At 35.7% G+C, this 15,519-nt stretch overlaps 1 protein-coding gene across 2 annotated transcripts; it reads left to right on the forward strand.

Annotated features, from left to right (window-relative positions):
• The first annotated feature begins 1,247 nt into the window (after positions 1 to 1,247).
• Positions 1,248 to 10,313, forward strand: mks1 (MKS transition zone complex subunit 1). 2 transcript variants are annotated; one of them, XM_062433479.1, is made up of 18 exons: positions 1,248 to 1,354; positions 2,323 to 2,444; positions 3,444 to 3,496; positions 3,639 to 3,806; positions 4,743 to 4,843; positions 5,047 to 5,175; positions 5,916 to 6,020; positions 6,258 to 6,366; positions 6,457 to 6,513; positions 6,787 to 6,829; positions 6,919 to 6,981; positions 7,106 to 7,176; positions 7,261 to 7,330; positions 7,428 to 7,535; positions 8,256 to 8,389; positions 9,249 to 9,331; positions 9,853 to 9,950; positions 10,199 to 10,313. In XM_062433479.1, the coding sequence occupies exons 1-18, from the start codon at positions 1,278 to 1,280 to the stop codon at positions 10,300 to 10,302; spliced, it is 1,695 nt and encodes a 564-aa protein (XP_062289463.1). In that variant the 5' UTR covers positions 1,248 to 1,277; the 3' UTR covers positions 10,303 to 10,313. The 2 variants fall into 2 exon arrangements, with proteins under 2 accessions (XP_062289463.1, XP_062289464.1); XM_062433480.1 differs by having other exon boundaries at positions 4,746 to 4,843.
• Positions 10,314 to 15,519: the final 5,206 nt, after the last annotated feature.

Raw genomic sequence — 15,519 nt, forward strand, 5'->3', positions numbered from 1 at the left:
CTCAGAGGCGGCGGCTTCTTCTTCTACGTTTTTTTTAAAATTCATGACAAACGGATCTCACGTCACACCGTTAGCGCCACCACGTGGTGAGGGAGTGACTTGCGTTTAATGCACCACTGGAAAATAACTATAAATACTGTATTGACGTAGAATTTCTGTACTTATACTTAACTTTAGTAGTACTATAATTATTATTATTTAGTCTAAAATAGAAAATATGTCCCAAATTGTTTGTGTTTTGACAGCTTACTAAAAGCAGTGTGTAGTCGGCTCACATTTCAGATGTCTATGACTTGCTAACAGCTCCACCAAATAGTGAATTTTCCCTTTGAACTTCTCACATGGTTTCATTTCAATAAATGTTCAAATGATCCAATATTTCAGCAGAAATCAAAGATTAGAGAAAAAGTCCATTTGTGAATCAGAACTTTGTTTTTTCTTCTTTCCTCTCCCATTATCACCACCCCTCACATTTATCTGCTGACCCTTTGGAGGGGCCCCACCCCTAGGTTGGGAACCACTGGACTAAACTAGCTAACTGTATATAAAGTAGTGTAAACTAGCTCCACCTCCAGCAGCTACAACAGTAACATGCTGCTCTAACACTGATGCTTCACTATTAATAATCTAATGATGTCATATATAATAATATATCAGTCAGAGGGACCAAACCACTACTTTTACTGTAATACTGCATACTACATGACTCATAATACTGCAGTACTTTTACTGTAATACTGCATACTACATCACTCATAATACTGCAGTACTTTACTGTAATACTGCATACTACATCGCTCATAATACTGCAGTACTTTTACTGTAATACTGCATACTACATCACTCATAATACTGCAGTACTTTTACTGTAATACTGCATACTACATCGCTCATAATACTGCAGTACTTTTACTGTAATACTGCATACTACATCACTCATAAGACTGCAGTACTTTTACTGTAATACTGCATACTACATCGCTCATAATACTGCAGTACTTTTACTGTAATACTGCATACTACATCACTCATAATACTGCAGTACTTTTACTGTAAATTATCCAAACAACTGATCTGGCCTGTAGAGGGCAGTATTATACTTCTCAGCTGCAGCCTGTCTCAAATTCATAAGACGAAGAAGAACGTTGACTGTATCTCTATGGCAACGACAACCATTAGCCGTGCGTTAGCTTCTCGTAGCTTTAACTCACATTTGGGTTTGTTTTTATAGTTTTATTATCATTTTGCTCATATGTAACATTACTAATTAAATATTAATGTCAGACTCCTGGAACACAGACACCGGAGAGGCCGTGTATCGGTCCCGGGATGCTGTTAAAAACCTGATGATAAAGTAAGTAAACAATTTAGACCTTAACATTAGCTCAGTAATAAGGCTGTAGGGTCCAAATAAACACCATGTAGGGTGTTGATTGTATGATTTTATGTGTGTACATGCATATTTTTTATCTTGTGCGGGCAGTGCATTTTATTTATTTTATTTTATTGCTTTTATCTTTCTATTGTGTTATCTATTTATTGTGTTTTATCTTGTTGTGCAGCACTTTGGAAAACCTTGTGTTTGTTAAAATCGTGCTATATAAATAAAGTGGATTGGATTGGATATACAAGACGCTGAAGTTAGCTTCCCATTGAAGGTTTTAAAGTAAACAATGATATTAAGGGACTGATTCTGCATTTTTTAACCACTTACACTTATGAAATAGTGTAAGATATCATAGAAAGAGCCTTGAAGCTGTTTAACCCCACTTTCAGATGTGTGAAGTGTTTATATGAAACATCAAACATGGTGATTTCATTGCATTTACCCCCATCTAGACCACATTAGAGCAGGCCCAGACCAAAATAAATGGTGATTACATTGCATTTACCCCCATCAAGACCACATTTGACATAAAATCTCCACATTTTTATTGTTAAACAAGTCCAAAGTCTAGTGGTGTTTGATCTGGACTTGGTCTACTGTGTTATAGGAGAAGGAGGGGGGAAAAGCAGTGAAATCGCCCTTTTTCTGTTTTTAATAAGTAAAATAAAGGTTTCATTAATCTTAAAGTGGGTTTAAACAGCTTCAATGCTCTTTCTACGATGTTTAAGGCTTTTTCATAAGTGCAAATGGTGAAAAAAAGAAGAATCAGGTGCTAAATATCATAATTATTTATGCTTTTCCTTTAACTTGAATCATAAGCTATCAGATTGGTAGCTGGGTCAAAAGAGAGCTTGCCCTATTATCCAGGATTTATCAGCCTCAGGACACCGATTTCATTTATTTCAACATGTTAACTCTTTGTTTCACCACCTTAGGGTGCGTTTAGAGAGGGTGACCTCCACAGCGGCCCTCTCTCAGCACCTCCAGCAACAAGTTCTGTCCCAGCAAGACAGCGGAGACATCGAAATGGAGACACTCAACTCACAAGGCTTCACAGGTGATGTTAAAAAATAAAAAAAATCCTCTGTGTTATATTGTTATTTTGTCATCTTGCACTATTTCCATCAACATTTGCCTCCAACTAACAGTATGATTTTTTCAGTTTAGATCATGTCACCTAAAATTTCCTCCCAGCAAAGGTCCGAATCTAATAACGTATATCAAGTAAAATCAACAATGTACTATTCCAGATAATTTCAACAATATTTATTTTATATTTTCAACACTTTTAAACATACAGACACATTATGGCAAACAATCAGAACTGCCTTTACATAAATTAAGTTAGTCCCAGCACAATGAATGTAAGTAAAAGATAAAAAAGACCAAAATTCTTTCAAATAAAATCCTCATGGTCTGTCATCATCTTTCTTTTTTTTTTTTTTTACAAATCTGTTTATTGATGGAAATTAGTTGTATACAGAGAGTAAAAATGGGAAGTGTTAAAAGTACAATCTCAATTTTCCCTTTTATATCCAACATCTATCAACAACATTATTTAACAATAACATGAAAAACAAAAAGGAACAATAATCATCAAAAAAACAACAACCCAAAAACCATATCTGGTCCGTCATCTTGGCCACTGAAACCCTGACGTCAGTGGGTGGTGCTGGTGGTGGTGTACTTTAGGGGCCCAACTGTTGACACCCTGGTGGCAAATGGAGGTCAAGGTGGCGACTGACCTCCTGGTGAGAGGGGGAGGTGAAGATGAGGTGCTCTCGGCCGCAGGGGCAGCGCTGACTGAGCTGGTTGAGTTGGTTGAGTTGACGTCTGCAGGCGAGAGGGTCTCTGCCTTCAGTCAACCGCCCCAGATTCCTCTGGAATAAATGAAATTAAAATTAAATAATATATAATGTCCACAGAAGGTAAAATATTCTCCCAAACACCAGGGATGAAACGGACATTATATATAAATACCTTTAAATGGTTTAGAGTCAGTGTTTCCCTCTGTGTGGATTGTAATAACTTGACATTTGTGTTATTCTGTCACCAGGTGATAATGAAGAGGAACTAGTGATCGGCTGGCAGGAGAAACTTTTCAGTCAGGTAGAACTTTGATAATAATAATAATAAACTTTACATAGGTCAAAAAGAGTGTAACTTAAAGATAAAGAGTTATAGCACTATACTTTTCCTTACAAAAACCTAACTTTACCCCACCATATATCTCTGTCTGTCTCTGTTCCAGTATGAGATGGAGCTGTTTCAGAACGAGGCGGCGTGTCAGACTCCTCTGGACCGGCAGTACCACACCGAGGTCACGGCCCTGAACAAGACCAAGGGCCGACGAAACCGCAGGATTTTCACATACACTGATCACGACCGCTACACCAACTGTCTCCCGTTTCACCAACTGGTAGGTTGCGCTTCATGTTACAATGCCACCAACAACATCGTCATCCAATAATTCACTACAGACTACAGCTTTGTGATTCGGCAAAGGAAGACATGCTTGATGAAGAAGGAGCTAAAACTTCTTCTGATACTGTTTTTTTTCTTGTGTGTTTAATTAAATGTTGAAAATGGAGTCAACATTGCTTGCTGCACCTTTTTAATAATTGGTCATCAAATTCCAGTCCCTTATGCATTTTACACAATTGTCATAGGTGTAAGTCAGGTGTTAAATAGATGAGGCTGGTGCTGTTTAAGATTTCCCTTAAAAAGACCAAAACCAACAGTTGGAGGTATTTGTTATTCTTGTTAAATTCAATAATTAAACCTTAATATATGTATTTTTTTAATATGATAATTAGTTTCATTATAATATTGGTATATTTTGGGTTAATTTGAGTACTTGTTAGTGCTTTGGTTTTAGGGTACTGGGCATCTTGGGGCACAGAGGTGAATTTATTTCTATAGGTAGAGGACCAGTTGTTTTTTTTTACCAGGGCAAGAGAGGTGGCAGACATCATTGTTCTTTGTCTGTGTGCTTCTAAAAGTGGTAAAATAAACCAAAAGAAACTTCATGCTTGCTTCAACAATGCACTTTTTTTTTTACCCTGCATAAGATTCATTCCTTATAGGTGCCTCAGTGTCCGTCTGATTTTGAGTTTATTTCTTTATTTCTCTTCATATTTAAGGAAAAATCACCTCTACACCAACAATGTGTTTGTACGCTTTGTAATTTCCTAAAGCCATCACGATAAACTATTTTTATACACATGAACCAGACCTCCAACATATTATTCCAACATTGCCTTTCTTTGTCAAAAAATGAACACGAAGCCCTTAATTCTACAACTCATGTCTGTAACTGTGATAGTAAATAGTTCGCTGTTTTTGACCCCAACAGCAGCACTGCACTGATTTATTGACCACCAACAAATCTGCCCCCTCCTTCCTGGCTGAGAGGATGGCCAGTGTGAGACACAGACGACAGGAAAGACGCACCATGTAGGTTAAAATACCAGCTCACTTTAATCATGATCTGTATTCTAAATCTTCAAAATAACTGTGATAACCACTGCAGTATTTATTCTGCCTGTTTAATGCACTGTATCTATGTTAAATTAGAAACTTTTGGATAAACTTTTAATAAACTTCAGTCTTGTAATTTAGTTATTTTTACCAGTCATGTCTGGCATATTCTTTTGCAGGGACTCTAACATCCCTAAATCAAAGATCGTCAACTTCGAGCCCACAGAGGAGTTTGTGAGGAGCAGTCATGTGGTGAACAATGCCATGCAGACCATGCATATCATGGGAGACCTGGGCTCCGCTGGAAGGTAAGACCATTAACACAAAGACCCCAATTCAGTTCAGTTCAGCTCCATCTTTATTGTCCTGCATGGGAAATTTGGTTTTGAGTCTGGCACTCATTCATTAGTGTTATCCATCAGTTACCATAGATTGATTGATGGATGACGGATCATAGATTAATACCTGCAATCATCTGTCATCCATTCATTCATGATTACTGATGGATGGATTAACTTACTTACACTTGTAGTACTATAGATTTTTCCTGCGGTCGAGGATATAAAGTATGCAACAATCTGCCTTGATATGTAGGATGTCTTGCACTTCAGAAATGTACCAAATGTATTTTGTTATTAAGGATTCAAGGGTTTTTATTGTCATTCCAGCTATGTAGATACACGAAAGAGAACCGTATACTTTACTCAGGTCCCCGATTAATGCAGTAAAAAGATATATAAATATGATCAAATAAAGACAATCTCTACAATAGACATAATGAGTCCAAATAAATTAAATAAAGTAAGAGATAAGAGGTAAAGGGAGCAGTGAAGTAGTGTACTGTCATAAAATAATCTCACAGACCGAGAGGCATTACAGCAGTGTTTGCCTGAGGGATATACAGTAATTAATAGTGTAAAACCATTAAAGTAGCAGCAAGACGGCAGCAGCAGCAGTTGATTGCAGTTCAGGGACGTTAATTAAAATGTAACTGTGGATGTTTTTGTGGTTCAGTGGTGATTTTTTCTTCATGTATTTGCCTTCTTAGGTTGGGCCAGAATGAGAATGAATGCTTGCTGTTGACCATAAAGACAGACGGCAACGGAGTCCTCATCGTAAAACCCGACTTCAACGACGGCAAAGAGCCTTACAGGCAAGTTCAAGATGACTCAAGTATCAGCTGATCTCCTAATATCATATCAACATGTTATAAAACAAGTTATGACCTAAATTAAAGCTGCTCTATGTGTTTGAGTCCATCACTTTGGTCCAGACTTGCAAATATTGGATGGACTGTAATGGAGCAAAGAAAACATATATGTGGAAGTACTTAATTCTGCTTTATTAAGGAATTAAATAATAAAATAAGGGTGCTGCTGCTGTTGTGCAGGATTCTAACAGACGGGGAGAAGAAAGACGTTTGGCGTCTTACTGTCGAGAATATTTCCACAGCCATGAAATCAGAGGACAAGGAGAGGGAGCAGAACATGTACAAAGATGTGAGTTAGTCTTGTGTTAGTCTAATGTTCATAGTTAGATTATTATTGATATAAAAGAGAAGTGACATGAACACTTTACTGTGTTTCTAGCTGTATGTGAGGCATAAGGAGTACCTCAACAGCCTCGTCGGACAGGACTTTGAAATGGTAAGTCGTTTATTTATGTATGAAAATTCGGGGAAGTGGTCGTTACAATTTCACAGAGCCTCAGGTTATATTCTCAAATAGCTTGTTTTTGTCTGATGAGAACAATCCAGTTTAACCAAAAAGCATCAACTCCTCATATCTGAGAAGCTCGAACCAACAAATCTTTCAAAATTTTGCTTAAAAAAACAATGTCAGAACAAATATTACAACTAAAAACATGATTTGAACATTATATAAACACTTTTTTATAATACACTCATGTCTGTCCTCCAGCCTCCTGCAGGTATTCTGCGTTACCTGATGAACGGAGAGATAGGTGAGTCATCATTATTCTTAATATATTTACTAATTAGTCTGTATTTGACATTAAACTTCCATCTTCTTCTTCTTCTCTCTTCTTCTCAGTCTCAGCTAAAGGCTTTGAATACGATAACTTATACATCCACTTCTTCATGGAGCTGCCCAACAGTAAGTCACATTTAACATAATACTGACAATAACACAGCATCTATAAAGCTGATAGAGATCGTATTAATAACTCCATATAAACTCAGTGTATCAGGTTAACTTGTATCACTCTTGTATGTTTCAGACTGGTCCAGCTTGCCGTTCCAGTCACACTCCGGCGTAACGCAGACCTGTCGGACTAAAACACTCGGGAAGGTTTGTATAGAAGAAGCTAATGAACAGCTTCAGAGCATTAAAAGTTTAAATCTGTTAAACTTTTAACATTTTATCTGCCAACAGGACAACGTAGCTTTCTTCAGTTACCCTTTCAGCTTTGAAGCTTTCTACATGAGTGAAAAAGAAAGTGAAGGTTAGTAATCAGCCGTGGGAATATTGAGTTTCATGCATATATTTATTATAATGAGATTTTAAGAGATACATGGATTTTTTTTTTCTCCTTATTTCAGACACAGTTCTCCAGTGGCCCGTGCTGTACTTTAAGGTTCTTTCTCTGGACACATGGCAGCGATATCGAACCGAAGGCTACGGCTATCTGCTTTTTCCTGCCATGCCTGGTATGCAATGTATCAATCAATCAATCAAACAACTTTATTTATCCCCACAGGTCAATTCAGTTTGCAGCCTCAAGTCACATAGAAACAACAATCGACAAATGTACATGTCCAACAAACTATTACAACACAATCAGAGCCTTTATTAGCATTTAATCGGCTGAATATTTCAATTTAAAAACTATTTCTCTCTCAGAAATGTCAAAAAAATGTGAAAAAGTTCCATTTTAATTATAGTTTCATATCAAATGTTTTTGTTTTGTATGACCAAAACCCAAAAATATTTAGTTTAATATCATATATGACAAAGAAAAGCAGCAATTAACCACTTAACAATTATCAAAGTAGGTGCAGTTAATATTCTATCCACTGATTAATAGATTAATTGATTAATTGACAGATATTTTCGGCTCAACATTTACAAAACATACTTCACATTTTAGATGTAAATTTTGGTTATTTAATTTCAGAAGAGATTTCACTCATTAGAGGAAAGTTTTAGGGTTAGAAAAGCCGAACTAATCACTAATTCACCCCCAAAACGAAGTATTTACATATTTAATTTTTACATATTAACGGATATTCATCAGGTCATTGGTCTTAACTTTGTGTGTGTGTGTGTGTGTGTGTGTGTGTGTGTGTGTGTGTGTGTGTGTGTGTGTGTGTGTGTGTGTGTGTGTGTGTGTGTGTGTGTGTGTGTGTGTGTGTGTGTGTGAGAAACAGGTAAACACACGGTGACCTGTCATACGTGGCGGCCCCTTCAGACCGGGACAGTTTCTGCTCTGAGACGTTTCTTTATCGGAGGTTCACCAGAGCTTGAAGACCACAGCTACGTCAGAATACCAGGGACCTTCAAGGTAGATATGGAGTATAATTTAAGATCATTATTTTCTTTTTTTGTTGGTTTTATCCATAGACTGTATATAAAAGTGGACGTAACATCCGTGACGTCACCCATTGGTTTGTGGACTGCTGCTTCGAAGCGAATAGTATCGGTTCTGAGCAGCGCCATCTTGAAAATTTCAGGTGCATGCTGGGAAAAATAAAAACAGGGATTCTACTTATATGGGCATCAGGAGGAGCATGAGGCGCCCTCCTGAACCTGTGAACCAATCAACCTGTCAATCACGACGTAGCCACGCCCTAATGCATACCCTGCTTTATCGTCACATATAAAATCAGGGAGGCCAAAATGTCCCAAATGAACATCATACTGCATTGAAGAAGGCTTTAAACTAGCGATTGAGACCATAAACACATTTTGAAAACGTTTACTGAGGTTAGAAATCAAGTGAGAAGTTGGTGAATTCTCCATTGACTTGTATAGAGACGGAAGTCCTTTTGACACCAAAACGGTCGCCCCCTGGTGGCCTTTTGATAGAATGCTGTTTTAAGTTACTTGCGCGTTGGCCTCATTTCAGAGGACCGGAACTCCCCGCCTGGTTTTATCTCAAACATACAATGATTTTTTTTTTAATATCCTGTCATTACCTTAGTTTGAGTGAACAGGGACAGTTTCAAATAATAGAAGATGGATAGAAAAAGGTAGAAAACACATAAAGTAGTTAAAACTAGTAGAGTACAGAATATTTAAGCTTCAGTTTTCTTGTAAATAAACCGTTCTGGTTAAAGTGATTCAACATCTGTAAAGCTATGTTTATGAGTATTCTGGATAGATATTTAATACTTGATTAATAATAACTATTTTTATATCAGGGAGAGAGGCTGAGTCGCTTCGGCTTTTGCACTGAAACCACAGGAAGTGTCACCTTTAACCTGCACTGCATCCAGCAATCCAGGTAAGAACTGACTGATACAAGCATGTTCACATTAACCCAATACTGAGTTTCACCACTACAGTAATAAATCTCTCATATCACACCATTTTCCAGGGGAGTTTAAGTTGGATTAATGAAGTTAAGAATATTTTTTTAACTTTAATCTTAATTTTGGACAACCAAACCACTTTTTGTTGTGTTAGAAAGTGGCTAAAATTACTTGTCAATGCATATTTGCTTTATTTTCTTGTATTTATTTAGGAAATGTCTTCTCGAACATGATCAGAATTGGCTGTAGAAGCACTTTAAGTCCACAGTCTGACTCATTTATAGAGTTAATGTTGCTGGTAATTCATTAAATATAAAAAGTCTAAAAGAATATCAACAATGAACACACGTCTAGATTATGTCAGCATGGGTATTTTTTGTGTACAATATTATAATGAAATATTCAATTTACTATCAAAATTTATCATTTTAATTCATGTTTTAGTTTCCTGTACAGTAGCTGAATGCATGGCGTGTTAATGTGTCTGTTTCAGGGCCTTTGTCGATGCCACCATGTTGAAGAAGAGGAGGCAGCAAGTTTTCGACCAGCTGGGAGGATTTAGTCAGCAAGGAGCCGTCTGCAGCATCCTGGGTAAAGAGATTCACTCAGATTTGTTGTTATTTAATGTTCAATATGAGCTCCTCTGGTTCTTATTTTCATTTTTTTTAATGCTTGGCATAAAATGGAGCTAAAATCTGAAGAAAAATGTATGATGAACTGTAATTTTAGACCTGTTTCATATGAAATTAATACACTAAACAGGTTAATCTTGTTAATCTGTTGCCTTTTGTATTTACTACTTTAATTATTTATTAATCTGTTTTTTTTCTCTCTATCAGAGGCTTTCCAGAGGGCCAGAAGAAAAATGCAAGATGCCCGAGAAAGTCTTCCCCGAGATCTCATCAACACCACGTCTCACCACCAAATCGAATCCTCTGCATAGGAGTGAAAAATAGGAAACGACTGTAAAATACATTAAAAAAACATAACCAAATAAATACGACTTCAAAGTTTAGAATAGCAGATAATGTAACCAGCAAGTTTAAACTCTGAGTAAAGATGGCATGGCATGGCAACATACTGGAAAAAAGGGTAATATTTGTGGTACAATATGAACTTATGATGTGATGAATGATAAAGTAAAGTATAGCAACAACCAAGCATTGCATTCTTTTGTACGCTCTGTCTCAGATTAATAGATAAATAGTCTCATTTTCAGAGTGGAAAACACTGAGGCTGGAGAAAACCTAATAAAATACTCTTATTAAGATTTGCATTGCATATTTTCCACAGTTGGATATAAACATTACGATCATATGTGCTCTAAACTTTTTATATGAAGACACTATTTTGTGTATTTTTACCCACGGCCACTGTAGTTAAAGTTTTATACATAATTGTACCAAATATTGTTTATATATGTTTATAGTAGGTGAGCCTTTGGTGTGTGTAATAGATGGCATTGGCAGTGATTAATGCTTGTTTCAACCTGTTCTCAATTAATCTGACAGCATTAAGCATCAGATTTACTTAGTTACAGGTTATATTATGCTTTTTGTATTAATGACAACATTAAGTTTTGTGTGACAACGTGCATTTTTGCTATACGTGATAATAAAAACTGATATCATGCATCTGCTTGCAGCTTGTTTTGGGATAGAGTGTGTGTGTGTGTGAGGCAACAGGTGCTATTTTATTATATATAATTAGACACGGAGTATGTGATGTTTCCTTATCACTGTACAGGAGTCTAAAGATGTATTACTATCATACTCAGATAATGAGTACTTTTATATTTAATACTTTTAATGTGTTCCTAATCAGTGGTAGGGAGTAACTAGTTACATTTAATGATGTTACATAATTTAATTACAAAATAAAGCAAGGAGCAAGGAAAGATGGAAGAAAGGAAAGAAGGAGGAAAGAAAGGGAGCAAGGAAAGATGGAAGGAAGGAAGGAAAAGAAGACAGGAAGGAAAGATGGAAGAATGGAAAGAAGGAAGGGAGGAAGTAAGAAAGGGAGCAAGGACAGATGGAAGGAAGGAAGGAAAGAAGGAAGGAAGGAGAAGGGTCTAACATAACTGACCACAACTCAAGTTATATAAATCTGTAAAAGGAAAAAAAGGGATTAGAAATTAAGCAACAGCTAATTTTTTAATGCAAGACTCTGACTTTTTATTTTTGTTCAAAATTAGCAAAAAAAATGTAACAGTCATTGCATGGTAAAGAGGGTCAAACTGTAGTTAAAGCACCCTTGGGTGTTTTCTGTCTGACAGTCAGGACATCATTGAGATCCCAATCAAGCTTTTCCTCTCATGCTGCATTCAAAGCTATCGGAAAAAGTGACTTCACAACCAGTCACGCCCCAAAATCAGTTATATTAATCTGTAAAAGGGAAAAAACGGGAGTCCAAATTAAATAACAGCTATTATAACAATTTATAAATCATTTCACAAATCATCCATCCAATTTTTAATCGCGATAAATCAGTATCACGTTATCCAGTAATCCTTATCGAACCTATCAACTCAATAGGGAAGTTGTCAAATTCCCCTGATTACCGTGAACGCACCACATCACAATCGCCATTCTCCATCTTTTCCTCCTGCAGACCGAGCAAAGGGACCAACCTGCGTCTCTCTCCATTTTCCCGTCTTACACACACCCAAAACAAGGTATCTGAAATGTTTTACACATCAGTATGTAAATGGTGATATTGTGTATGTTTGTGTAGATGAGCTAAAATTAGTAAAAACATCTCATTGTGAGCTATTAGTAGCAACAGCAGCAGCAATGGAAGAAAAAAAGGGCCGCAGGTTTTTTCCCCCCTGCTTTAATATTCAGATTTATTACTATAATATCACAAGTTACACTAATGCTAAAAGCTTAGTGATGCTTCTAACTATATATTTTGGTTGTGTGTGTTGTTTTTTATATTATAAGTATGTTGTAATAATAGCTCCATTTGAGTTAGCATGCAGCAAAGCTAACATGAGCTAAAAAGAGGAGGAAAACTGTCTGTCTTAAAGTTAATTAGGTTAAAATCATAAATGTTGTCATATCTAAAATCATGACTAATGTAGGCTTCTTCTGAGGTAAAGATAAATGGACGAGATGGTCTTTTTTTATAGCAGGTGTTAGAAGCTACTATAAAGGTTAAAGCTGCAGAGATATAAGTTAGCTTTAGTTGCTATCAAAGCACTTGTAATGAAATTGAAACACAATGCAATTTTTTTTTAAATCATAATTTTATCATTTTACTGTGAGAGTATTGCTCAATCTGTGTGTTGCATCCTATAAATGGTGCAGACATGCTAAAGGGGTTAAAGGAGAGGTTCACATTGACACTCAGATGCCCAAATTAACACTTTTAATAGTTTATTTCTTGCTGTAATCATTGCTCCTGTTCATACTGACTATTAGAATAATGCACTTATAATGTAAGTGATGGGGGGGGGGGGCAAATCTACAGCCCTCCTCTTGTGCTAAAAATGTGTTTTAAAGGTCATAATATGAAGCTTTAGCCTCTCAAATGAGTCAAATGAGTCGTTTGAAAGAGGTCAAATCATAATGTTGTCATATCTAAATCATGACTAATGTAGGTTTCTTCTGAGGTAAAGATAAATGTATGAGGTGGGCTTTTATAGCAGGTGTTATAGGAGCTACTGTTAAGGTTAAAGCTTTTTTAGTATTGCTCAATCTGTGTGTTGCATCTTATAAATGGTGCAGAAATGTCACATGTTATGAAGTGTATGTCTTTAAAATGACACTCAGCTGCCCAAATTAACACTTTTAATAGTTTATTTCTTGCTGTAATCATTGCTCCTGTTCATACTGACAATTGTGTGCATTATTACAATAATGCACTTATAATCCACAGTCCTCCTCCTGTGCAAAAAATGCATTTAAAGGTCATAATATGGAGCTTTAGCCGTCCAAATCAAGTAGATATATTTCAACATTACAGTGTTTTTAGTCTTTTTGTTACTATACTTCCACCACAGCTCAACAGGGAAACACTAAGAGGGAATTTGATGCTAAAAAAGACTGTAAATGTGTCAGATATCACTTGATATGACTAACTCAGACTGCTGAAGCTTCATATAAGCTTATATATATATATAATCTACTTTTTAAAATCCATGGACACACTGTGGATTTTCTCCTCCATCACTTAATGTACATTGCAAACACATTTGAAGTTAATATGAGCATCTGAATTGTTGTTTTAAGACAGTTGAAAACCTTCTCCTTTAACTTATTGTTGATTTAATGACATACACTTGACTAAAAGTGTGTTGATACGTGAATACGCTGCTTATAAGTGAGTATTATTGCAGAACTTGGGTGTTAAATGCTTGTGAAGCAACTTATTTTGACAATGATTTCTAAAAACGATAATTGCACCTGAAAGGACCGTCCCAAACCTGCTGTCTTAAACGTCATAGTATGAAGTGGCATTAAGATTTCCTTCCCTTCCCTTAAGATAAGATAAGATAATCCTTTATTAGTCTCACAATAGGAGGAATTTATAGCGCCACAGCAGCAAAGTGGTTAATAAAAAATAGGAGAGCATCAATAAAATAAAATAAAATGAAGAACGATAAATGATGAGTAAGTAAAACAAGCAATATGAGCAATAAGGAAATACACGCAGTCACAGTATGTTGAGAGTAATATTGATATAATGATAATATACCTGAGTGTGGTATTGATATTGCACAGCTGCACGTCATTAATCCAGGTCAGTGTGCTGTGTGTGTGAGGTTCACTGGCAGCAGGACTTCGACCCGCTCCACCAAACTTAACATTAGAGTCCGACTGATGCTGGATTTTTGGGGCCGATACCGATATTAAGGAGTAAAAAAACGTCCAATATCAGTATGTCAGCTGATAATTTTATATATAAAGAATATAAACATAAACTTTTTTTTGTTTTTTTGCAGTGATGCCTTATTGTATAAAATCATATCAATGCATGAAATAGTAAACTACACTGGGAATTTAATCATTATAAATAACTATAACTAACTATATAACCCCATATAACAAAAACACATGTACATATATATTTAAATTGAATTGAAAAGGATTAAATATAAATTAAATGCTGCTTGTATGACTTTAAAAAATATTGGCACATATCGGACAACAGTGACAAATAAGGTTTGGTAAGATGAACAATTCAAAAATAACTTTAAAAAAATGTAATGTATGTGTAAATGTATATATTAAAATGTACATTTAGTATTTGTGTTGGTTTTATATCATTTGAAATGACTTTTGCACCATTTTTTAAAACCAAAAGTAAGACTGAATGCTCCTGAAAATGTCAAATGGTGTAACCACAAGAAAGAAAGATAAAGGAGGAAGAAGAGAAAGAAAGAAAGAAAGAAAGAAAAATAAAGGATGAAGAAGAGAAAGAAAGAAAGAAAGAAAGATAAAGGAGGAAGAAGAGAAAGAAAGAAAGAAAGAAAGAAAGATAAAGGAGGAAGAAGAGAAAGAAAGAAAGAAAGAAAGAAAGATAAAGGAGGAAGAAGAGAAAGAAAGAGAAAGATAAAGGAGGAAGAAGAGAAAGAAAGAAAGAAAGAAAGATAAAGGAGGAAGAAGAGAAAGAAAGAAAAATAAAGGAGGAAGAAGAGAAAGAGGAGGAAGAAAGGAGAATGAAAAAAGAAAGAGAGAAAGAATGATAAATATTACATATTTTATCCACCTACAGTGTATTTAAGTGGACTTATACTAATAATTACTTCATTTTAAAACATCAAATTAAAAGAGAGTATTTCTACATTTAAATATTAAAGCATTTTGTTAATATTGAGCAGGACGTATCTTTTAAAAAACAACAATTTTTTCTACATACATTTGGACAAATTATGTAAAATTGGTTAAAAAACATAGTGTTGCATTGATAAAAGTGGATTATATTCATCCCACATTTTACTTTACATGTATTTAATCTCTATATAATCTGATTTTTATGTAAAATGACCGGTTACACCATTTGACACTTGGTTGCATCACATCATTGACTCTCATCATTGGCCGCTGTCTGACTCATACATCTCGTCTTTCTTCTACTAAACGGGTAAACACAGTGAATTCAGGCAGGCGAGGGGGTTTAATCTGGCATCTATCAAACACATTTCCACGTCTCCGTT

This window comes from Scomber scombrus, chromosome 14, assembly GCF_963691925.1.
Source record: "Scomber scombrus chromosome 14, fScoSco1.1, whole genome shotgun sequence".
In the NCBI taxonomy this organism is placed as follows: Eukaryota; Metazoa; Chordata; class Actinopteri; order Scombriformes; family Scombridae; genus Scomber; species Scomber scombrus.